The sequence below is a fragment of the Macrobrachium rosenbergii genome, chromosome 4 (assembly GCF_040412425.1).
Source record: "Macrobrachium rosenbergii isolate ZJJX-2024 chromosome 4, ASM4041242v1, whole genome shotgun sequence".
Taxonomy (NCBI): Eukaryota; Metazoa; Arthropoda; class Malacostraca; order Decapoda; family Palaemonidae; genus Macrobrachium; species Macrobrachium rosenbergii.
The window spans coordinates 43856094-43882008 of record NC_089744.1 but is presented as its reverse complement, the minus strand read 5'-3'; the positions used below and the strand labels follow the sequence as shown (position 1 = coordinate 43882008).

At 43.8% G+C, this 25915-nt stretch overlaps 1 protein-coding gene across 10 annotated transcripts in view; it reads left to right on the top strand.

Annotated features, from left to right (window-relative positions):
- LOC136833650 (delta(24)-sterol reductase-like) overlaps window positions 1-25915 on the top strand; it is a 234321-nt gene that overhangs the window by 132089 nt on the left and 76317 nt on the right. For all 10 annotated transcript variants that reach the window (XR_010851557.1, XR_010851558.1, XR_010851552.1 and 7 more), the window contains one exon: window positions 16373-16523. Coding sequence is in view for 7 of the 10 variants with exons in the window: in XM_067095835.1 (XP_066951936.1) it covers window positions 16373-16523 (151 nt within the window). In the remaining 3 variants the exon portion in view is untranslated. The remainder of the gene's footprint in view (window positions 1-16372; window positions 16524-25915) is intronic.

The window sequence follows — 25915 nt, the reverse complement described above, 5'->3', positions numbered from 1 at the left end:
GTCTAACCCAGAGAGAGACAACAGAACAAGCATTCCTGGGTGTGAGCAACACCTACACTTCCAAAAAATAGAATGCCACCTCTCAGCCAATCAAAATATTCACTGGAGAATACTGGGGGCTGAGTCATCACACCAAGAAAGTAGCAATTTAAGAATTGAAGCTAAAAGCTGGCTTATGAGAAGACCTCACCAACCAGTTAGAATGCAAGATTTTATTCTCAGTCAGCAGCCATCAGTATCTGCCCTTGTCAACCACTTTGCATACTAGGAGCCAGACTCACCTTTACAGATCAGACCAATCTTGTCTTATGGCGTTATCAAGGTCAGTAGAGCCTAAGTGGAATGCAGCACCTGGAATGCCAGAAATGACTTATCCAAGGAACACACCAAGTAGTAATGAAAAATCTCTGGATGACCTATGCCTTTTTTTTCAGTACCATCTTAATATTTCTTTGTAAAACATTGGAGTTAGTTTGCATCTTAAATGTAATATATTCTTTTTTAAAAAAGAATTCCCACCAAAGAGTTTTTACCTCTCCATGTATGAAAGAATGAAAAATATAGGTTAGTTATGGAAGGAATTCACTAACAGAGAAAAAGGAACACAAGAAATTTTGAAAGCCTTTCATAAATAATAATAATAATAATAATAATAATAATAATAATAATAATAATAATAATAATAATAATAATAATAATAATAAACGGGGTTTGAACCCGAAGGGAAATGAAAACCCTATTTTTAGTCTGGGAGCCGCGAGAGCATCATGCAGTTACGTCTGCCTTAGGCAGCACCCCGGCTAAATCCCTTATCAGAGAACTTATAGCATGGGGTTGGCACATACTGTACTCATTCCGATTAACGGAAGCTTGTCACTATTGTGATAGGATATCAGGTCTCGGGGGGTCTGCACTTTGACCTCCTATCTGCCGCATTGATGAATCAGTTCATGGCTAAACATCACCACTGGTTACACCTTTCCATCTGCGCTTCCGTGGCCAGTTCGAATGAATCGGGTCAAAACGCGGCTACGCATCTACTGCGCATGCGCATGTCGCCAACCCAATGTAGGAATAGCCGCGCCTTCCTAAAAGGTTATACTCCCTGCAAATGAAGGGGTGGGCATAACCCAATATACTTAATGCCAACTGGGAGGGTCTGAGGCTCTCAAGGCTCCCAGACTAAAAATAGGGTTTTCATTTCCCTTCGGTTCAAACCCCGTTTTTAGTCAAAGGAGCTACAGAGCCTCATGCAGGTGTACCAGAGAACATTTTAAAGAGGCTTTTTGTATATTTATAAAGTCATGTCAAACATCATTTAACAGGGAGGATGAACTTTTAGCCAGTGTCCTTAACCAAAAAAGCTTTTTTGCTTCCCTTGGGTTCAAACCAAAATCTAAAATCCTTTCCCTTTACAGCTGTAACAGCCCACCCGTTAAGCTGTCTCCGAAGAAACTGTGTATTGGTGAAGAGCAAAAGAAATAGACTATAATAGGAAAAAATAACCTACCGGTTTTTAAAACACTCACTCACTTTAAAGGAAGAGTTCCTCTTGCCAGCCAATTCACCTTCTGGGCATCCTTATCTCTTGCCCACGACTTTGCTGAGGGATACGCACGCAGTCTGGACACCTCGTATTTGTTTAACATAGTGTTTGACAAACACTCCATGCCCAGACCACCCCATGTACTTGGATACGTCCTCCATACTAAAGTTACCGAAATAGGCAAGTGAGGCTGCATACTTACGGAGGTCATGTGACTTTGGATCTGATCCTGGGCATAGATCTACAATTAACTTACAAGTGCTGGTTCTAAGGCTTTCTAGGCAAAGTGGGGTGCTTTTGTTTGGTACCAAAAAGAGGGGCCCTTGCGTGACATGGTTGGTGCGATCAAGGTACTTTTTCACTGTGGCCACTGGACACAGCTTCGGATTAGAGGGCAAAGAAGGAATAACTATGGGTTCCCGTCTATGAAACGGATTCTCGTTTTTAGCTAAAAAATCTCCAAATGAAAAAGTTACTTTATGCTTTCCGAAAGAACAAAACTAATATCCTCTTTTTAGCGCATGGATCTCCACTGATCTGGCTCCCATTGCCAGGCCCACTAAAAACAATGTTTTTTCTAACAAGAATTTCATATTATTGTCTGAACGTCTGTTCAGAGCAGCTAAGACTATATCTAGATCCCATGATAATTCACATGGTTGTTCACCCGGCCTTCGGAGAGCCATTGATTTCATCATCATTTCAAACACTTCTGAATGCACCTCTACTCTGAATCTGTACCTTAAAGGAACCACAAGGGCCGCCTTGTGATTTTTAATAGTGGAGGAAGCCAACTTTTTTACGTCAAATAAAAACACAAAGAACTCCCCCACGAAGTTATTATCGATGGTAGTTGGTTTACGGTCCCTAACAAATGAGACAAATTTGTTCGACACTGACTGATATTGTTTGGCGGATTTCCCGTTAATATTAATGATTAAGAATTCCCTGACTTCAGGTGACCATTCCATGAAGCACAGGGATCTGAGAAAGTCCACACATGAAGGCTTTTCGTCAGAAAGGAGGAGGCGTAGACAGTTATCCCTTGAACCTGCTGGGAAAGAATAGGAAGATGCAGTAGTTTGTGATGAAAAGTCAGCTTCTGTAGGGTTGGAAACCAAGGGCTGTTCGGCCACATTGGAGCAATCAATACTCCCCTGTCCTTGAACTCCTTGAGGAGTTGTACGACTTTCATTAATAAATTCGTTGGGGGAAACAGATAAATGTTCCCAGCAGGTTCCAGTCCAGCGATAGTGCGTCTCTGGCCACTGCTCGAAGGTCGTGATGGGGGTGACAAAATTCGGTAATTTGTGATTGTCGCGTGTTGCGAACAGATCTACCTGAAGATATGGGTGATCTCGGAGGATCCCGCTGAATGACCCGCTGTCCAATTCCCACTCCTCTTCCTGGGCTTTGAATCTGGAGAGGGAGTCCGTTAGGACATTCTGAGCTCCCGCAAGGTGGGATGCTGACAGAGTCCATTTCTTCACCTGAGCTAATCTCATGATCCCCAGCACTATATGATTCAATGGCTTTGACCTTGATCCCCCACGCTTCAAGCGTTGTACCACCGTCTTGTTGTCTATGAACAACTGAATGTGAGATCCCCTCTTGGGTTTCAGTCCCTTGAGTGACAGGAGCACTGCCATCATTTCTTTGATATTGATATGGCAGGATTTGAGGGCTCCCGACCACTTTCCGGACACTTTGTTCTGATCTGAGTGTCCCCCCCATCTGTCTTTCGATGAAGCATCCGTATGAATGGTCACTGAGACTGGTTTCAGGACTAACCGGACTGAAGATTTCAGGGCCTGATTCGATGCCCACGGTTTGAGTGTTGTCTTGCACCTCCTTTTCATCGGGACCTTGTCGTCTCTGAATGATTTGTTTGCCTTTAAAATGAGAATCTGGTTCAAATCCTTCAAAGTTGTTTTCAAGACTGGATCTACTATTGATGCGAATAGTAGTTTGCCCTGCAGGACCTGTAGGTTCCTTCTGGAAACACTCTTGGCTTTTCTGAACCTCTTTACTTGATCTACTATTGACCTCCTGGAGGTCTCTGGTAGGGCTAGCTTTCCGCTTTCTAGACACCATTGTACGCCTAGCCATCTGAACTTCTTTTCTGGCTTCAGCCATGGTTTTTCCCAATTGATTAGGAACCCGAAGTCCTGCAAGGTCTGAACCATTATTCGGGACGCTTCTAGACACTCTTCTATCGATTCCGCCCAGATCAGCCAGTCGTCCAGATACGCCATGACATTCGCCCCCTGTAGTCTTAGTTGTTCTAAGATCACTTTGGTCAATTTCGTGAACACTCTGGGGGCTACATTGAGGTCGAATGGCATCACTTTGAATCTGTATGACTGGCGACCCAGACAGAATCCTGGATACTGCTGAATCTAAAAATCCTACCATAACCTATGCTTTTCGCCTTAATTAAGGCAGAATCCTAGCCTAAATATGGGTAGCGGTATGACACTCCCAAGCCATCATTTCGGACACAAAAAATTCATGAAAATATTAGTTAAGCAGGACTAAATTTTGTGACTGCTGTAGGGCAGGTATTTATCTTTTTCCCCGTTGACTGAGATGAAGACTCCATGCCAAATATAGTTGAAATCCCTCAAATAAAGACGGAAAAGATTTTATCACACACCACCACAGCGCGGCTAGAAAAACATTGGGTTGGCGACATGCGCATGCGCAGTAGATGCGTAGTCGCGTTTTGACCCGATTCATTCGAACTAGCCACGGAAGCGCAGATGGAAAGGTGTAACCAGTGGAGATGTTTAGCCATGAATTGATTCATCAGTGCGGTGGATAGGGGGTCAAAGTGCAGACCACCCGAGACCTGATATCCTATCACAATAGTGACAAGCTTCTGTTAACTGGAATGAATACATGCCAACCCCGTGCTATAAGTTCTCTGATAAGGGATTTAGCCGGGGCGCTGCCTAAGGCAGACGTAACTGCATGAGGCTCTCGCGGCCCCCTTTGACTAAAAATGATAATAATAATAATAATAATAGGTTTTATTGAATATTATTGCTGCTTCAGCTGCATTTATTTTATAGAAGACTTCTTATATTTTCCTTATTGCGGACTTCTCTCCATTGGAGGTGCGTGGTAACAGCTCGCCTATATTTGTCATTTCATGGGGGAAAAGTAAAAAATCTGGATTCTGCTTTTTTATATATTCTATACAGTTAGAATATTATAACTTATATAGTTGCTTAAACACTTGTTGCTGTGGCGTTTTGACAGACTCTTCTGTTATTCTCCAGCGGGAGCTAGTAGAGGACTGGCAGGTTGCCTAGGTCCTTCCGAATTTATACATGGGCTTCTGCAGGGCATCATGGATGGCGAATTTTGATTGGTTGCAGTCAGCGAACTTCAAGCCAAATTTCCGGGGCGAAGCTCAATCCTGACAGATCTTCACAATCTGGGAATTTCACTCATTCCAGCGTTCCCATTGGCCTGCCATTGCGTGATGTCATGCTGACTGACGTCATCGGTAGTTTGGCTGCTGTTGGGCTGAGGATGAATGACGTCATTATTTACTCTCTCTCTCTCTCATAGTCAGGGGTTTTCTCGAAGGGTGCCTCACTCATCAGGGCCGTCTCCATTCCCAGGGTTGTCATTTTCAGGTATTTGGTGGATTTCGTGGGTGTTTGTCATTGCTCCTCTCGAATTCGTGGGTAGGAGCGGTGCCTCCTGCATCATGTTCATTGTGAGTTTTCTCTCGGCAATGAAGAGTGCCTCCAGCAGGTGCAGACGTCGAGGGTTGGCAGCTCTCCCAATTATACTTATATTTAGTATAATACTGTCGTGGGAGATGGAAATATTGATCCTCAAGGGGGGGGGGAGAGCGTTGAATGCAATGGCACCCTTTCCTTCAAGGTGCCGTCCCAGGATCAGAGAAATTTCTTCAGTAGAGGGCTGATAGGTCGTCAGGACCTTTACAATATGATTGAGCCAGGCTTCAGGCTCGGCTTCGTCCCATTTTCTTATGAGGGTGCCTACACTGCTGAGGGTTGAGTGAGGAGAGAGTGTGGATGTGTTGCACATGTCATGAGCTGCCAATGCAAGCTGATGAGCCCTTTCCTTCTCCCTCTCCTGTCTTTCTTTCTCCTTCTCCTGTCTTTCTGCCTCTTCTTGTTTCTCCTGGGCTGTTCTTTCTTTCTCCCTCTCCTGTCTTTCTGCCTCTTCTCGTTTCTCCTGGGCTATTCTTTCTTTCTCCTTCTCCTGCCTTTCTGCCTCTTCTCGTTTCTCCTGGGCTGTTCTTTCTTTCTCCTTCTCCTGCCTTTCTGCCTCTCTTTCTGCCTCTCTTTCTTTCTGCCTTGGCACTGTCTACCCTCTCTTGGATCCATTCCCTCAGGGCTTGTCCTGATAGTCCCATGTCCTTTCCAGCAGACATGTAGAATCTGAAGTCCTCATTTTGCTGGGCTCAGGATGTCGTAGACATCTTGAAATAATGCTTTTCTGGGCTCGACCTGTGTCACCCGGTGAAATTATCCATTAGCACTAATTTCTAGGTATAAGCATTGCTAAGTATACCAGAGAAAAAGCTAATCACAATGCCAGGGTTACGACCCCTGGATCGAGCGCCATTAGATGGTGTCGGTATACACAAGGGTGAGTGGTTGCCACTACCACAGGCCTCCGTCCTATAGAACTCACCAATCTCAAAACCCCGAAAAGTGAGGGGCCGTTGCAAACCTCATCCTCCGCATCCAGCCAACCACCACCCTGGTCGCCATCTTGTGAACATTCCAATTTAGCACGCTTCCCATACACACCGCGTTTTTTCTTTGGTGCTGTGTTTTTTGGATTTTTGTGAATTCGACATGTCTACCCACCCAGAATTCCCTCCATCTAAGTTGAGTACCATTTCCTTTTGGTTTTTTATTACAGAGGCATATTATTTGACTGTTTGTATATTGTTATCAGGTTAAATAATGCTACGCAGCCGGGCGTGGGCTGTGTCTGTAAAGTCACCACTGGGCCAGGATAGTGTTTCTTAATTAAGTCTGCCATGAGCTTGTTTTCTTTGGTGACTTCCCGTTTTCTTCAAGCTTAGTCACGCCTAAAACGTGCCAGGTCACGCATTTTAATCATTTTTACTTTTTATGGTATTTATACAATTCTGCTCAGTTGTGTATCCATGTTTCTTCATTCACAGGCATCAAGACTTCTATATTGTAACTCTGTATATTTCGTATTGTAAATTGCATTTGCATATTATTGTTTATTGAAGGTCACAGTCAATTCCATTGTCTCATTTCAAGCGCCAGTCGGCCGCAATATAATGCCGCCTGGATCTGTAATAAAGCAGCAGTAACCTTTACCTGCTCGTTTCTTTGACACCTTACATGTCTGCCTCTGCCATGCTTGACCCTGTCTTCGCATGTTATTAGCAGGACGTTCTGCTAGTTTTTATCCATGTTCCATTCCTTTGGAGCCTTATTTGTAGAAATTACCATTTCGCTGATAGGAGGCTAGGGAGCCCGTATCTGACTGATCTAGGCTAGGGATGGAGGTATTCCCCTCCCCCTTTTTCTGATCATAAATTTCTCCCTTTTCCACTGGTTTCCTTCCTCCACCAGCGAATTGGTACCTTCTAGATGGTGGTATTGTTATGCTCATGATCATAACTGATGTGCACGAGGATGGATGACATGTCTATTCTTGGATTAGTTTATATGTGATTCGGCATCAGAGGCGGCCATCTTGGGTATCCCCGATTCCCGTATATCGGTTGTTGTTTGGCCCTCTCTGCCGCTGAGTCAATTTTGTATTCATCAGTATATATCTTTAAGTATATATAATTTTAAAACTTTTCATCGAATGGTCCCCTTTTTTATGTTAGTACTCTTGATGTCAGGTAGTTTATTCGATTAGGTTTAGCCTAGCCTACTCGACCGTACCGTAATCGGTTTCGGAGAGTTAGGCTGGACAGGATAGGCACCTTTCATGATGCTCATGCTACCTAGCTCACCTGACCAGGCCGTTTTGAGGTTTTGGAGGGAGTTGTTAGGTTTGTGAGGCAGTTCCTCTTTCTCTCTTGGCCCACCTGACCAGGCCGTTAGGTTTTGGACGGTGAGGTTAGGCTAGTGAAGGAGTTACTCTTCCCCCTTAGCCCACCTGACCAGGCCGTGAGGTCTTGGAGGGTGAGGTTAGAATAGTGAAGGGTCTCCTCAATTCATAGTCTTCCACCTGACCAGGCTGTCGGTTTTGGAGGGTGTGGCCAGGTTATGCGAGGTTCCTCTTCCCGCCCCCCCTCACCTGTAGTGCTCATCCTGGCCTTCCTGAACAAGCCAAGATGTTTTGGTTTTGGAGGGTAGGCTGGAATCGAAGGTGGCACGGGTTTTTTCGTGTATGTAGCCTAGTCCTTCTTTACCTGATCTGTTAGCTTTTGGCGAGCAACCTAGGCTTCTTCCTAGCAGAGGGAAACCGATCGCTTGCGTTCAGCACCCCGTGGGGAGTTTCCATTCGGCTTCCAGAGGGTGCTACCCACCCGTCTGGTCGCCGTTCGCCAGGTTTCCGCCACTCTGCTACCTTTCCCTTATCGGGCGGTGTTTCGTTTGCTCGCTTTCCACAGTTATAGCTGGAGCGTTGAACACTGTCCCAGGGATGCAATCATGAGTTCCGCTATGTTCAGTCTCCACCAGGTTAGTCGGGTCTTTTGTTGTTATTGTCCATGTTACCACTCCGGTGGGTATGGTTTTCGGTTAGTTGGCGCTCTCCACTATGTGGTTCCCGCCCTGGGCGATTGAGAGTTGGGGCATATGAGAACACTCCTTTCAGTGAGGCAGGGGGAGCGAGTGTTCCTAGTTCCCTTTTCAATTCTCCTTCTTCCTCTTCTTCTTCCTTTCAAGGTTTCCAGAAATCTTCTTACCTTGAGGACAGATCGAGGTCTACTGTCCCCAAGGTGAAAACCTTGAAAACGAAGGGCTTATCTAAGTCCTCTAGGCCTCAAAGGTCTAATCCTGCAGCTCCCTCGAGGTCGTCACGGGCTCTTAGCCCAGTGGCGTCTACTAGTAAGGCTACTCCCCCTACCAAGGGGTCGAGATCCAGGGCGGTTAAGGCGAGTCCCCCTCAACCTAACTTTGACCCTGGGGCCTTTGCAGAGTTTCTCATACAGAAGCTCGACAAGAAGGTCGAAGCTAGGATGAATGACCTTTCCTCTCAGCTCGCTTCGGGCTTAAAGTCTTCAGATGATTCTTGGAAGTCTTTAGCCGAGAGGATGCAAACCCAGGAGAACTTGCTCTCCGGGTTTATGTGCTCCAGAGTGGCGGCACAGACGTACGCTGTTCCGGATGCCTCCAGTCTTCCTCCCTTTGATAAGGGAAATCCTTGGCGTCTGGCTCTTCATGCTCCTCGGCATGAAGATACTCTCACCATTGAGGGCTTGGGTACACGCAGGTTGGAAGAACTGGAGTTCTTTCCACCCGACCTGGTGCCTCCCTACCCAGGCTACGCCAGGCTCACAGAGGAAGCCTGGATCAGATCAGACAAGGTCCCGAAGGAGACAGTCATCTTCCCTAGGGACCAGGCACAATCCGCCCTGATGTGCACTCTCACGGAGTGGGAGGCGGAGAATACTAAGCTTACCCCCTTCAAGGGGACTTTCACTATGTTCTCGGTAGGTGAGGCTGTCCGCTACCTCAACTCCGGGAGACAGATCCCACTTCTCTTGTCTTCCCCGGAGATTCGGAATTTTGGTTGGGAGCTCCGGCCACATTCACGGTGGGCAAACTCGACCCCGAGTGCGCTTCATCTCTCTTCAGTGAACAGCTTCCCAAGATTCCGGAGGTTCTTCTAAAAGCGGAATCCGAAGTCAGGTGCAGGCTGAGTCGTTCCCTGCATTCTTTGTGTCGGAGGCAACGGCTGTGACCTACACCGAAGAACCTCTCTTCCAGGTCCTAACCAAACCCCTGTTGGCGGAATTCCAGGCGGACCTGTACGACTTTATAGTGGCGAGGATGAATTGTCGGAAGCACATCTTCGCCGACGCCACCATAAGGCATGAACCCAATAGGCTCATGAGGAGCTCCATTTGGGGCGCCAATATCTTTCCCGAAGATGAAGTTAACAATGTCTGGCGGAGGCAACCAGGGCAAATCAAAGCCTCCCGCTCCCCGCTGGGGTCTCCCTTCAAAAGGAAGGCCACCGAGTCCGCCGGACCTCAAGCCAAATCAGGGAAAAGGTTCAGGAGGTACAAAAGACCTCACACCCAGACTGTGCTGCAGGCTGTACCGGTCTCTCAGGTCGGTCAGCCTTCAACTTCAAAGGCCCAGCCTCAACAACAATTTGTGCTGATGCAGCCGGCTCAGCATACCCTTGCTTCTCCAACCTCGTGACATCCCGGCTTTCAACGCCGCTTGAAAGCCAGGGGGCGTTTCGAGGCTTTAATAGGAACGCGAGGGGAAGCAGAGCCAGAGCCTCCTTCAGAGTAGGTCTGCGTCACATTCCCTCTCTCGAGGGAGAAGAGGCCGAGGTAGTAGAGGAGGTAAGCCCTCTCCCGCCCAATGAGTCTCCTCAGGTAGGCGGGAGGTTGTATCTTTTTCGGGACCGATGGACCTTCAGTCCGTGGGCCCACAGCATAGTCTCCAAAGGTCTGGGATGGAGCTGGAGCAGAGGCCCTCCTCCGCTAGTCAGATTCCATCAATCCCCATCCAAAGCCCTCCTGGACTTTGTAAAGGACTTGCTTCAAAAGAGGGCTATAAAGAAAGTGAGACACCTGAAATTTCAAGGCAGACTGTTCAGCATACCGAAGAAAGGCTCCAGTCAGCAAAGAGTAATCCTAGACTTGTCTCATCTCAATCTATACATTCAATGCGACAAATTTCGCATGCTTACAATCTCGCAGGTGCAGACCCTACTTCCCCGTGGAGCCGTCACCACCTCTATAGATCTTTCAGACGCATATTATCACGTCCCGGTTGCGAGAAATTTCTCTCCTTACCTAGGATTCAGACTAGGAAAACAAGCTTACTCATTCAGAGTCATGCCATTCGGGCTCAACATAGCGCCCAGAATCTTCACCAAACTGGCAGAAACAGTAGTCCAGCAGTTGCGGTCCCAGGGGATCATGTTAGCTGCATACCTAGACGATTGGATAATTTGGGCATCCAACGCCGAGGAATGTCGGAGAGCAACAGCCATAGTGATCAACTTCCTGGAATCCCTAGGCTTTCAAATAAACAGGGAGAAATCCTGCCTAGTTCCGGAGGCTCGATTTCAGTGGCTAGGAATCCAATGGGATCTGGACTCACACAAACTGTCTCTTCCGCCAGCCAAAAGGAGGGAAATAGCCAAAGCCACCAGGCAGTTCCTCAAAAACAGGAAAGCCTCTCATTGTACCCAGGAAAGAGTCCTAGGTTCTCTTCAGTTCGCATCTGTAACAGACCTGCTTCTGAAAGCCAAACTGAAAGACATAAACAGAGTGTGGCGGAGACAAGCCAACAACAGATTCAGAGACAAGGTGTCCCTAATTCCGCTGGTGTTGAAGAAAAGACTTCGACCGTGGTCAACAGTCAAGAGTTTGTCAGGGTCAGTACCCCTCCAATTTCCTCCTCCATCGTTGGTGATCCACACGGATGCTTCCCTGAGCGGGTGGGGAGGATATTCCCAACACAAAAAAGTTCAAGGAACATGGTCCACGGTGTTCCGCCAGTTCCATATCAACATTCTTGAAGCAATGGCAGTATTTCTGACTCTGAAAAAACTGCGTCCATCCAGACAGATTCATATCAGACTGGTACTGGACAGCGCAGTAGTGGTGCATTGTATAAACAGGGGGGGCTCCAAGTCGAGCCGGATCAATCAAGTGATGATAGCAATTTTCTCCCTAGCAAGAAAACACCGTTGGCATTTGTCAGCCACCCATCTGGCAGGTGTCCGGAATGTCATTGCGGATTCTCTGTCCAGGACAACTCCGCTGGAGTCGGAATGGTCTCTGGACAAAACATCATTTGAGTGGATTTGCCATCAGGTACCAGGTCTCCAGGTAGATCTGTTTGCCACGGAGAGCAACCACAAACTTCCATGTTACATTGCTCCCAATCTGGACCCTCTTGCTCACTCCACAGATGCGATGTCAATAGATTGGAACATGTGGCAGAAAATCTATCTGTTTCCACCAATAAACCTGTTGATGAAAGTTTTGCACAAGCTGAGGTCATTCAAAGGTCAAGTGGCCCTGGTGGCACCCAACTGGCCGAAGAGCAGTTGGTTTCCTCTTCTTCTAGAGTTGAAACTCCGGTGTATTCAAATCCCCAGGCCAAAGTTGACTCAAATAGTACAAACTCGGACTGTGTCAGCTTCCTCAAGAATTCTAAATGCCCTGGCTTTATGGACTACATGAAATTCGCAGCTCAGAGAGATGCTAATATTGATCCTATTAATACTCTGTTCCTAGAATCAGACAAAGGGGACTCGACTCTCAGACAATATGATTCAGCAGTTAAAAAGTTAGCATTATTCCTGAAAGAATCTGAAGCTAAAGTGATGACCACGAATCTTGCAATCTCGTTCTTCAGGTCATTATTCGAAAAAGGGCTGGCCTCTAGTACTATTACTACAGCCAAGTCGGCTTTAAAAAAGATATTTTTACATGGTTTCAATATTAACTTAACGGACTCATTTTTCATCAATCCCTAGGGCATGCGCTCGTTTGAGACCAGCAACCTGTCCCCACACGGTTAACTGGTTCTTAAATGACGTACTAAAATTAGCATCGGACACTGATAATGAACAGTGTTCATATTTGAGTCTGTTAAGGAAAACGTTATTCTTAATTAGCCTAGCTTCAGGTGCCAGAATTTCTGAACTGTCCGCTCTCTCTAGAGAACCGAACCTGTTGATTTCCTCCTGTCAGGAGAAGTTCTGCTATCCCCGGATCTCAAGTTTTTAGCTAAGAATGAAGATCCACAAGATAGATGGTCCCCTTGGAAGGTTATCCCCCTTCCACAGGATCCGTCCTTATGTCCAGTCACTACTTTAAAGGCTTATTTAAATAGAACTTCTAATATAATGTCTGGCCCTCTTTTTGTCAGGGAAAAGGGAGGAACCCTTTCCTTAAAGGCCATCAGGCAACAAATACTGTATTTTATTAAGCAAGCTAACCCGGATTCAGTACCTAAGGTTCATGATATCCGAGCAGTGGCCACCTCCACTAATTATTTTTATAATATGAACTTTGAGGATCTTAAAAAATATACGGGTTGGAAATCACCATCAGTATTCAAACGCCACTATCTTAAATCTCTAGAGGCCCTTAAATTTTCCACAGTGGCTGCAGGAAGTATTGTTCCTTCCGCCCTAGATTAGACTATGCAATCTTAGTTATCCTGTCCCTTTCCTCTCTCGCCTACCTGCCTCGTTTACTCACCTTGCCGTCTATCCTTAGGTCAGGCATGCTCCACAGCCTGACTCCTGACCATATTGTATATTACTTTTATTCCCTTTTGTTAGCATTTAAGTGTCTTGGTGTTAACCAATATTTTGTGTATATATGCCCTATGTTATTAACCAGGTCTTATCCTGTATTATTAATCATGTCCTAATTTTGCTTCTTGGGTAATTAAAACTCAGTAATTACTGATAGTTTTATTTATCTCCATCACAGTAGTTGTCAAGGGGTTTATCCAAGCTTTGTATGATTAATTCTCTGTTATGATTTCACCGGGTGACACAGGTCGAACCCAGAAAAGGGATTTTGACAAAGGAAAAATCTATTTCTGGGGGAAGACCTGTGTCACCTAGTGACCCACCCCTATGCTTCTTTCCCCCCCTGAGTGGCATACCAGCTTGAGGGAGGTGCTAACCTGGAACGAGGCTAAGATGGCAGCTGAGGTGTTGGTTGGCTGGGTGATGGGCGTTGGATATGCGACGGCCCCTCACTTTCCGGGATTTTGAGATTGGAGATCTCTACAGGGCGGAGGCCTGTGGCAGTGGCAACACTCACCCTTTGTGCATACCGACATCTATTTTTATTAAATTAGTTGAGCGAACTGGGGGTAGTAACCCCGGCATTCTAGATAGTTTTTTCTCTGGTATTTTTAGCAATACTTATACCTAGAAATGTGCTTGATGGAACCAATTTCACTGGGTGACACAGGTCTTCCCCCAGAAATAGATTTTTCCTTTGTCAAAATCCCTTTTATGGGCTTGACCTGTTAGAAAATCAAATGTGTCTGAAAAGATGCAGTTGTCTGAAAAGACTTAAATTTCAGGTGTCTGAAAAGACCTAGTTGTCTGAAAAGACTTAAATTTCAGGTGTCTGAAACGCTCAGTTGTTCAGAATGAACGTAAATTGATATGTCTGAATAAGACAAATCTCAGGGTGTCTGAAAAGACGGTGTAAATTAATATGTCTGGATAAGACAAATCTGAAACACTCAATTGTTCAGAATGAAGGAAGATTAGTGTGTCTGAATAAGACAAATATGTCTGAATAGACTTAGTTAAAATTTAATATGTCTGAATAAGACAACCTCAGGGTGTTTGAAAGGCTGTTAAAAATTTTAATGTCTGAATAAGACAAATTTCAGGATGTCTGAAGAGATTCAGTTAGAAATTAATATGTCTGAATGGACTTAGTGTTCTTAATGAATGAAAAATTAGCCAAAGCTAACGTAAGCCTTTATGTATATTTTATTTTGTGGAGAGATGCTGTTGAAGTAAATAAAAAAAAGGCTTACAGGATTATACACTTATGGTGTGTAAAGGAAATTTTCCCTGCTCTGTTAAATAATTTTAAATGTGGCATAATGAAAACAGTACATCGATCCTATCGAATATTAGAATCTCCTATGCACGAGGGTAAGGAAGATCATTTCACAACTTTCAGGCAGTTTGAACGTAGCCTAAAACTTCAAAATTCAAAGCAAAGTTTTTGTAATTCATATTCCTATTTTGAAAATTTTGTTATGACCGTCAAGCAAATTAGGTTTACAGTACTGCTGTATGTTGTAGAGGTAGGTACGGAGACCACTTCGAGTAGCAAGTTCAGTGCACTGGCATTGATGAGATTGCTAACCTTATCACACAGTGCTGTGAGCTAAACAATGTAAACAGAATTAATATATGTCCCTTAGATTATGAATTACATACATATACCAGTGCATAAAAGAGATCATATTCATATACTGTACCCATAAGGAAAATGGTGTTAGTCGTGAATTCGCAAACGGTACTTATCGACATGTATGACATTGGAAATAGAAAAAAGTTAAACACTACTTTGCAACCATTTCACAGAGTCAGATTTTGGATGACGCAAAAGAATCATGTCGCGTCATATCATAATGCGTATGTGTCAGATTTGAGCAAAACTACTAATCCTTCAGTTTGAAAGATTTTGCAGTGATCCATATCTTTGAAAGCAGAAGTACAGTATCCGGGTTAGTTTTTCTTGAATATAAGTTGACTATTGGTGGATACTAGCAGATGTGGGTATTCAGTGGAATGAGAGGGAGGTAAGCTTGCTAAGTAGGAAGCAGCAAAATTGCTTCGAGGATTCAGTTCTAAGTCAAGCTCTAATACCAAGTACTGTATTAGAAAATCAGTAAAAAAAATACTTGGCAATAACAATGGAACTTGGTGGCTGTGAATAAGATGAAAGAGATCAAGTGAATCTCTTTCTGGAAGTATACGAATATGGCCAGGTGATGAAAAACAGCTCTTTGTCATTTGTGGATCTGACACACATGACTTACTCATGGTTTCTTGATGTCTGGTGCTCACCAGTCTTTTTGTGATGATTGCCATTCACCTTGACTTGAGGCATTTGTTGACCCACTGCCCTAGTCTTGGGATCTTAGAAGCCAACTTCCCTCTTAGGTTCTTGGTAGGAATGTAAGGTGCAGTGTTGTTTAGGTTCTTGGAGAGAGTGTAGATTTTAACTGTAGAGGCATTTTAAAATTTGTTGCAGAAGCTGGCCTTCTGCAACAAAGTTAAGTTTTAATAATTACACTTTCAGTAGGTGGATATAATGGATCTTTTTAGCTATAAATTCAGTTTTGCTTTTTATTTGGTTGCAGAAACTGAACTAATGCAACAAAAGATAATTTAATCTCATTTCAAAGTCTGAGAATAAAATAAGTTTTCTTTTATTTTCTTGTATGTATAATAAGTTTTACCATCAGTAAATTCTTTTATTTGCTGTTAAGCATCAGTGACCCAGGCAGTCATGACGCCAGACAGTACCCAGTTACTTACTTAGTGACCCACTGTTTCTCTTGGATTTCTTCATGCCTGTTTTCCACAGCAGCTCCTTTGGTCTCTTCAGGTTCCTTCTGCCTTGTCAAAGTGTCAGTAGCTGTGTACCCATACAGCTAAGTTGCTATTTAGGGTATGTTAAAGTAATGGGTTTGCCATGAAAGAAATGTAATTATTTGGTAACAAAATTAATTTTTTAATGCAAATCTATTACTTTAACGAAAGCATCCACCCCCTGATCCTGCAGCTCTTTTTCTGGTACATCAGACGACACTAAAAGTGACCCACTTAGTCAGCAGAGACCTGAGGGGCCTTATATAAGCACATGTACAAACTGAACAGAACCAGCTAATCATCACTTTTCTTCTACGGTGTTACATGATGTTTGGGATTTTGCAGAACACATGAAATAACCTATGGTATTTTAAATTAATGAATCTGCTCCGAAAAATATGGTTTTGTTGTCAACAATTAAATTTTGATCACTGTAAGTACAGTATTTTGATGAACTTTTGCTTAGTTAATCCCCTTTATGAATGTTGCTGTTATAAGTTTTTACTTTATGCCCTAAAAATAAATCTTTCTTTTTTTATTATTAAGATTTACAGAATCATGTGGGGGTTACCCATTCCTGTATGCTGATACCTTCATGACCAGAGAAGAGTTTGAGAAAATGTTTGACTTAGCAGCTTATGAAAATGTACGCCAAAAATACCATGCTGTGGGAGCCTTTCCTCATCTTCATGACAAGGTAATGGTAACATTTTGGGCATATCAGGCAATACCTGTAGTACACGGTGTATTATCCTTGTGGGTTCATTGTAAGAGCCATTAGTGTAGTCAGTTTTTTTATTGATTAGAAAGAATTTTGATTAACAATCTAAAGTACTCAAAATCAGACCACCATGCAATTTTATGCTATTGTAGGGCTGGACTAAAGAATTTTTTTATTGAATTAGATGATGATTATTGGTTTAACCGAGTCAGATTTGAAAACCTTTGTGTGCTGATCTAAAGATTTGTTCCTCACTGAGAGGTGAATGTTGGAGCAAGGCAAAGTCATGGGTGTTGGGTAGTGTATTGAGAATTTAGACACTTAGTCTAGAGGAGACCAAGAGAGAACTATGAAAAGTTGAAAGCAGAAAACAGTGCAAGTAGGCACAAAGGGGCGCTTACACTGTACCATTTAAAAGATGATGTAGGCAGAAACCTTGTAAAGGATGAATTTTATTTTTCAGTTGCCAGAATTTTATTTTGCAGCACGTATACTTCAGTGATACAAGTGACTTAAAAATCTTACATATGTCCAGGTTTGTCCTAGTCACACATTTTCCTTGCTTTGCATTTATTTCTTCTCTCCGATGAATAAAAGGTTTTAATTTCCGTTTTTTGGGTTATGTAAGTTGTTCTCTCACTCTCTCCCTTTTAAGAAGCAGCAGTAGGTCTCTCACTTCCTTTCTGTTATGAATCTTGACCATTTTCTTTCCCATTTTTGTATGTTTAATTCAGGTGCAGGTGTAGCAAGATCTCAATGCTCCTATGTTATACAGAACGCTGTTAATTATCTGAAGTAATATATTCTTAGCTTTACCGATACCCTATATTAATGAAATACTGTATACAAAGAGCTGAGAGAGAGAGAGAGAGAGAGAGAGAGAGAGAGAGAGAGAGAGAGAGAGAGAGAGAGAGAGAGAGAGAGAGAGAGAGAGAGAGAGAGAGAGAGAGTATATTGCTCTCATAAAAGCTTCCTAATGCTATGAAGTACAATTAATCCCTATTAATAAACATTGTTTTGCACAGTTTACCAAATAATAATTGTGGTTACAAGCACAAAAGGATGCCATAATTAACTCAAGAGTTACTAAAACATTACCCCAAATCTTAGTTTCTAAAACAATACACACCACAAATCCAAAATGTTTCTCTGGAAGTGCAATATTAATTCATGCTGGTTGCAATGTTGATTAATAAATCTGAATTACCGCAGGTATTTCACTCAAATTCCACTGATCAGTTCTGCTAAAAAATGAGAAATCACAGTGACACAGAGACAACCTGACAGATGTTGATACATGGCAAAGAAAAAGTATTTATTCTGTCATACTAGTATTGTGCTGTGACGTGTATAACAATTCCAGGTTTTATATACTGCACTCTGCTGACTTTGTTGACACACATTTTTGATAAAAACAAGTCACCATAAATTTGTTTGCTCCAAAAATTTTAAGAATAATTTTTCACAGCTTGGTTTGTTTCCCATATTAATATTTCGGTGATTTTCTGTTTAGTTTAAATTTGCTATTGCTTCTAGCCCATTTTCTGTTATTTATTGAGTTCTAATAGAACATGTGTTGATTTCTCTCATTTGATGGCATTATGCTTTGTTTGCAAATGACAAATAGGAAATGGGACAGTATTCCATGTTTATTGGAGTTGCTACGTGTTTGCCTTCAATACTTACTGGGTTCTGGGTGGCAACTGATGATCACAGGGAGTTCTTCACATTATCAAGAAACCTACTGTATTTTACTAAAACATCTGACTAAATAGACTGATTAAGGCAACTCAGTAGATGAATAAACCAAGGAAATACTGTTGGCTTAGGGCCTTCTTCATGTGAGGGAAGATTATGTAAACTCAAAGGTTCTCTTAATTATATTTACATAATAACCACAGATCAGAATGAAAAACTACGGGGCAGGTACTAACAGGGTCTTGCTAAATGAATGAATTCTACCCAAGGGAAATAGTCTACACCGATGATGTCTTCATAACAGGGACATCACAGATGGGTAGGTTAAGGGGTGGCATAAGGCCACTGCTCATGGGGATAGAGCCAAGACTGGTTCCACAGCCAAGGCCGATTTGCAAGAGATGCAAGATGGTTACTTGTAAGAATAATAAGACGCTCAAGGGAAACTGAGGGAATGCACAAATGGTGCCAAATAACTCAGTTCAACACTAAATACATAATTACCTTAACATTTGATGCTTCAACACAAATTACTGAAGGTGATTGCACAATGGAAAGAGGAAATAAATCAGACAAAGAAATAACAGGATCGTGACTGACTAAGAAACCTTATTCTGGTACATTACTTTTGTCAAGATGATTGATGCCCCCGTCCAATAGGGGGCGCCGGTGCTGGAGGGAGGGAAATGAGGGATGCCACTACAAAAGGTACTTGTCCAAACCTCAAGGTCGGACACAATTGTGAGTACAAGGGACAGGCAGAAATAAGGACATCTGTCCTTGGTGGGGTTCTGAGCGCTTCTCTCTCTGACTGCTGTTGCATGGTCCATTTATAACTTTGGGGAATTATGCCTTGGCATCCAGGTAGGTGGCGCAAAGGTCAATCTCCGCCTCGTTTTCTATAGCGTACACATGGGCATTCAGCCAAGCCTCATGGAGAGGTCACCATTCCCAGGTGTCATGGCAGCAAGCGCATGTTCGGGAACTAATAGCTGAGCACTTTCAATTTGGCTCCTCCCCTTCTGGTTGCCTGATGCCGGTGAGGAATTTGCATCTTCAGAGGCCACACCTATAAATCAGAATCGTAGGCAGTCATTTTGAACAGAGAGAGGGATTAGGCTTACCCATATGGGGAAAGGAGAGAATTGGTGAAGGGACGAATGAAACCCACAGTTCCTTCTACTTAAGAAATAATTAAAATGAGTTGTATTCTTTATCAGCTAAGAAATGAGTTGTATTCTCTATCGGCTATGTTATTATGGTAAAACGGGTGAGGTTGCTTGGAAAGAAGTTTCCTTCATTGCACCTCCCCAACCAAGTTAGCATTCACACCCTAGATTAGGTGAGAATGATTACCAGCAAGCAAACTCACTTATAGACTTTACTTTATTTCTCTCTCACTTCCCTTTGGTGCCCTATAATTTAACTTAAATTTCTAGATAGCAATTAATTATAAAGGCAAAAGATCAATTGTGACATTTATGTTTAACGCATAATAAGTACAGTACTTGCTGCTAGAAATGACATATTCTATCATTAAATTCCCATTACGTTAAAGCAGCATATGGTGAATGTCAATCAAAGTACATTCACAACATAACATTATAATTTAAAATAATGAATTAATACTAGGTTAATTCTAGAGATACTTCTTGCACTCTTAATAATAACTGAAGTACAAGTTTTGCATATATGCAGTTAGTCTGCCTTGAAGAGGCATTACAATAAAGTAAGTGTGGGCTTGGTTAGGTGTTGCAGCAATACTTGAGAATGACGGTTCGGTGCCAGTCGGGCACTATTAACACAAGGTCGCGAGTCTAAGACTCCGGATTTATTACAGAAATAAACAAAGGAAATAGATGACAGATTCAAAGTGAACAGTGACGGTTATAAAAGATGATAATTAAATATGCCGAAATTATATTCCTTAGCCTATGGAAAATGGCTAGGGTCATTCTTTAGTCCAAGAAGGCCACAAGGCAGCCAGAGGGCGTGACTCCTCTGGCAGGATCATTTGCCAACATCTGCGATAATGGCACTGTGCCAAGTTGGCGCTCATATGGTAATAGCTAATAGCTATGGCATATCTTATTTTAAATGTATCATGCTGTGATAGGCATGAAAGGGAAGTCATAGGACTTGTAAAATTGGAATATCTGTCAATGGCGCTCTGCATTGGCAGAGGGAATTAAAGTAAAATGTGGGCCTTGGTAAGATGTAAAATAAATGTGAGTAATAATCAAAATAAGAGAAGGGAAATGTTAAAGGAAAAGAATAAATTACAGTACAGACATAAGGAGAATGAATAGGTGAAGAACCCTGACACCCTCTTCTGGATAGAGATGCCAAAGTCTTCGTAGGATAAAGGAATGGCACTGTGCCAGACTGGCACTGGTACCAGAAGAGCTCAGGGGCTCTCTTTAAGCTACCTGGATTTATGTATGCCCGTGATTCTTCCACAGACCCTTTAGGTTGAAGGATCGTCCTGGTAGGGGAATTGTTCTAATCGAGTCCAAGGGGAACATTGGAGCGCCACCCGTGTCAGCTGAAACAGGCATTTATTACAGGCTCTACCCCGAGTCGTGGTAACTCCACGAGTTCATCTGCCAATTGAGATATGGCAGAATCCTTACCCACAGTCTTGTCTGCGGAGGACTGGAGAAGAGAGGATGATTTCGTTGTGGATGAGAGAGGCTCGCAGGTTACACTGACCAGCTCAGGCACGGGTTGTAAGGTCGCACTTTTGGGTGAGCTTCCACATTGGTCGGAAGAATCTGTCTCTCTTACCGGCACTGGTAGCAGAGCCAAGCCAGGAAAAGAGAGGGGACCTGGACTGGGATCTCTTGGATGGGGATCGGGGACGGGCTCTGGCACCGGCACTAAGGCAGGCTCAGGCACTGGTATCGTATCAGGAATTCGCTCGCTGTTCAGGAAGGACGGAGCTTGGCACTGCTCAGTGCACCTACGTGACTCTGGCGGAGATTGTGATTCACGTTTTGGATCACCTGGAGGGAAATCTATTTGGTGCCTTGGCACTGGCACTGGCACAGGACCTGACACAGGACTGGGCTTTGAAATTTGCTCAGACAGAGGGGGCCACTGCACAGTGTGCTCAGGTGGCACTGGCAGCAGGACAGATGCAGGCGTTTGAGGCTTATTCATGCCTAAGAATGGGTTAAGGGCTCCGGACCCCAAGATTGCTGTAATTTAGATGGGGACTGGAAATCTTGCCCCAGGAGGATGTCATAAGCTCCAGGAATGTATCTAGCCTGCAAGGTCGCAGATTTTAGATCTATGAGGTCTCATGATCCTCATATTGACAGTAGGAAGTATCATCTTAATGTGATTGATACCTTCAATCGTGACGAGTTTGTCTGTTAATGGTAGCTCCATGGGGAACTTTGTCTTTCCTTATGAGGGACACTTGTGTGCCAGAGTCATCAAATGTCTTGACCTGGCTGGTGGGGCATCTACCTCAGGGAGGTGCCACATACAGTATATGGGACCATGGGCTGGTGGACCTAAGGATGTCAGGTTGGTGACTGCCAAGGCAAGGGTGGGCGTACTGGACTTATTATTAGGGCATTTTGGCCATTGGGTGGAGTGCCCATAGATTTTGCAGGCAGGGCAATAAGTCCGGCTATAAAAAAGTTACAAGGAAATTGGTGGCATCAGGAGATGGACAAGATGGTGGTACAAATTGGTTTAAAATTTGTCATATATTCACAGACAGAACAAACCTTTGGTCTTAACAAAAGGGGAATTACTCTTGGAGGGAGGATAGAAAAAGCCTCAGAACAGGCTGGAGGTTCACCTCACCTGGTCTCACTTCCTGGCCAAGGATGGGTAAAGGAAGGAGTCATAAGCATCTGAGCTGTAAAGTAAGGGTTACATGTCTGCCAGACTTCTGGGTAATGAGGCAAAATGGAACTCCGATTACATTGTGTCTCAAATAGAGATAAAAAACTAAACTGTCAGAGACAATAGCACTATGTTAGCCACTGGCTTCTTGTTATTTCCTCTCTCCCTTGTAAGAGAAAGGAAGGGACTTGCTTCCAAGGTAGTTTATATTGTGTATGAACTATCAGTTAAAAACTAATGGGAAGGGCTCAACACTCACCTATATCTGACCAGTTCCAGCGCATGATGGTTAAATTCTCTCCACTGTCCGCCAGTAAAAAATGAATTTAGAAAGAGAGAGGAAGTAGACCAGTCAGACCATTCATTCTCACTTTCAAAACAATCATCTTGAGTTAGATACAAACTGTTCCTCTAGGGGCACTGGATGAGCTGCACAACTTGTTGTGCATGTACCGAATTGACTTCTGGATTTGGAGGAGAAGAGTAGTCTTGCCTAATTACTTCTCGAAGCCAAAAGGAGACAGTACTGTATTCTTGGACACTTCTTTCTTGATCTGACCTGTGCTAACAAAAAGTCTTTGACAACCTGGTCTTAGGTGTCGAGTTCTTTTTAGGTAGTTATGCATAACAGTAACTCATTTGGGGTCGCCACCAACAAAATCCTTTGAAGAGGGGATTCAAATGCCTGGAATCTGTTGTCATGAACTGAGGGATTTTGGGTCTTAGCCACGAATTCCAGAACAAATTCGAATATTGAGGAGCATAGAAATCTCCCAAGAAGAGGATAAATTCATGTCTTTGAGATGTAGAAGTAAGCCCTGTATCCCTTGATTGCTGATATTGAAAGAAGTTTTTCCCTATGAAGGAAAATGAAGAAGTCTACTACTTGTTGAATAGTAGTTCTGATTGGAGAGAGACCCTGTTGACGACACCAATCACAGTAGATGGTCACTTTCCCTGGTACATGGCTGTAGAAGACTTTCTGAGGTAACCTGACATCTCAGTTGCTGCTCTGGGAGAAAAGCCTTTCACTCTCAAGAGATACTGAATAGTCTCCAGCCGTGATGAGGTAGGGAATCTATCGACTGGTGAAATCTCTTGATGTGTGGTTGATACGGTTGTGCCAAGGAGGAATCTCTCTCGGTGCTTTTGTCTGTAAGGCTAGAAGATTGGGGTACCATTCTACGTGTGGCAGCAAGGGAGCTACAAGGGTCATTCTGTGGTTCTGGGAAATCATCACTCTCTTGATGACCTGACAGATAGGCAAATTGGAGGAAAGGTGTAAACATCCAGATTGTCCCAGGGATGTTGAATGAAGGGCGTCCTCCACTGCTACCCAGGGATCTGGAATGACTGAACAAAAAACCCCCAGTTTTCTGTTGTGTTTTGTTGCAAACAAGTCTATTAACAGCCTGCCCCATATAGTAGAAAAAGCCTTTCCGGCACCTCTTGATATAGGGACCACTCTGTTCCCAGAACCTGACGCCTTCGATTCAGCTTGTCTGCTACTACGTTCTTCTTGCCTGGGATGTATCTAGCTGAAAGAGCTACCAATTGAGAGACTGCCCACCAGTGCATTATACTGTCAGGTTGTGAAGATGACGAGACACTAACCTCCCCCCCTGCAATTTGTTGACATAAGCTACCACTGTAGTGTTGTCACACAGTAGAATCATGGAGTGCCCTGACGCCCTGTCTTGAAGTTCCTGAAGTGCTACAAAGGCTGCCTTCAACTCCAGAATGTTGATATGGAGTTGTTTGTCTTGGTGTTCCCACACTCCTGATGTTAGTAGAGCCTCCAAGTGTGCTCCCCATCCCTCATGAGAGGCATCTGAGAACAAGAGAATCGTTGGAAGGGGAGAGTGCAGGGGCATTCCTATGGTCAGGTTCCTGATGTCCAGCCACCAAGCTAAGTCTTTTCTCACTTCTTCTGATAACAGGACTTTGAACAAGGGAGGATCCTTTGCTGGGGACCAAAACTCTTTCAGTCTCCATTGGAGAGACTGAATGTGAATTTGAACATGAGGGACTAGCTTCTCTAAGGACGACAGGAGGCCTAGAATGACTCACCACTAACAAGTGGGTCACTTCTTGGGGAGGAAAAGATGTGCATACTGTAGTTCCTGAACTTCTCTAGACATTGCTCTGAAGGAAATACTCTCAGGACTGTTGTGTCTATCACCATCCCTAGGTAGAGTAGCCTTTGACTTGGAGAGAGGTTTGACTTTCCCAAATTTATCATGATGCCTAAGCCGTGACAAAATTGGAGAAGTTTCTCTATGTGTTGAATCAACTTTACCTGAGAATCTGCTAGAACTAGCCAGTCGTCGAGGTATCTTAGGATCCGAATTCCATGAGTGTTTGCCCATGTCAGAACAAAGGTGAAGACTCTGGTGAAGACTTGTGGGCCTGTTGAGAGACCAAAGCATAGGACCTGAATTGATAAACTACCTCTCCCAGACTGAAGTGAAGATACTTCTGGGAGGATTGATGAGTCGGAACTTGGAAATAGGCATCCTTCAGGTCTATCATTAGCATGAAGTTGTTCTCTTTGATGGCTTGGAGAACTGTTTGGGAAGTCTGTAACCAGTCTCCAGTTGCCTGTGGCCTTGGGAACTAGAAAGATATGACTGTAAAATCCTGTAGAGTTGACCTTCACTATCTCCACAGCTCCTTCTCCATCATTTTCTTCATCTTGCCTTGCAGAACCAGATGTTTCACCGATCCTAGAGAGTAAGTTGATTGGCGAAGGGGACACCCGGAGAGTGGGGGAGGAAACTTGAAGGGTAGGAAATACCCCACCCTTAAGACATCTGCTGCCCAGGTTTCCACCCTGAACTACTGAAAGTTGCCCAGTGACTCACCAGGCACCCCGCCCACCAATGGCAGCAAGTGGTGAGGGGTGCCCTTCCTATTATCTTCCTCCTCTGGCCATACCTCACTCCTCTCCTAGGCCTGGAAGAGTGGGGCTGAAAGGGATGCTGCTGAGAAGGCTTCTTAGAAGTGGTAAGAGAAGGTTGACGAGGCCTCTGTTGAGTTGCCGTAACATAAGTCTTCTTTGGCGAGTAGTAGGAGGAAGCTTGAGGCCTTGGTTTGGAAGTGCTAGCTTGAGAAGAAACAGAAGATTTGGTGACGGCTTGATGCACCAACCTGTTGTTATTGTCAGCTCTACGTCTATCTACTGCAGAGTCTAGCTGGTCTCATGGAAAGGGAGACGTAGAAGTTAAAATATACCTGTTTCTTAAGGCTAACACTGAATCTGTACCGACGAAATTCAAAAATTTTGAAAGGGTAGAATCTCTTCTCTTAAGCAGCCACTTGGCCCACATATTAGTCATTAAATGGGCCAGGTACATGATGGTTTTGCCTCCAGATTGTAATAACCTTAGGAAGGTTGCGTAGCCATAGCATTGGACGAGATCTTTGCCACTGCCGATGATCAGAGGCCTAGCCAAGAGACAGCCTGAAAGGCTGACGAAGCAGATGCTTCCAAAGTTGCTGATTCTTGATAGATAAAGGAAGTGCCGTTTGCCTTATCTGGTCCAAGCATGCTCTTTGCTGTAACTCATCCATTGTAGTGACATAAGTGTTTATGTTGCGGCATAGGTGGAGGCAGCAATTTGAAGGACCTGTTGGATCGTAAGGAGTTATTCTTGCCTGAGATTAGGGAATTTACTTGTTTAAGAATTTCCCTTCCAAGCAGAGCAAGGCAATGCTAGAGGAGCCTCTTCGTTTCCTTCTTAAGGCCTATCACAACTAATGGCTTTTTAGTTGGTCCATTGCAACCACGAATCAAGTTGAGTACCTCA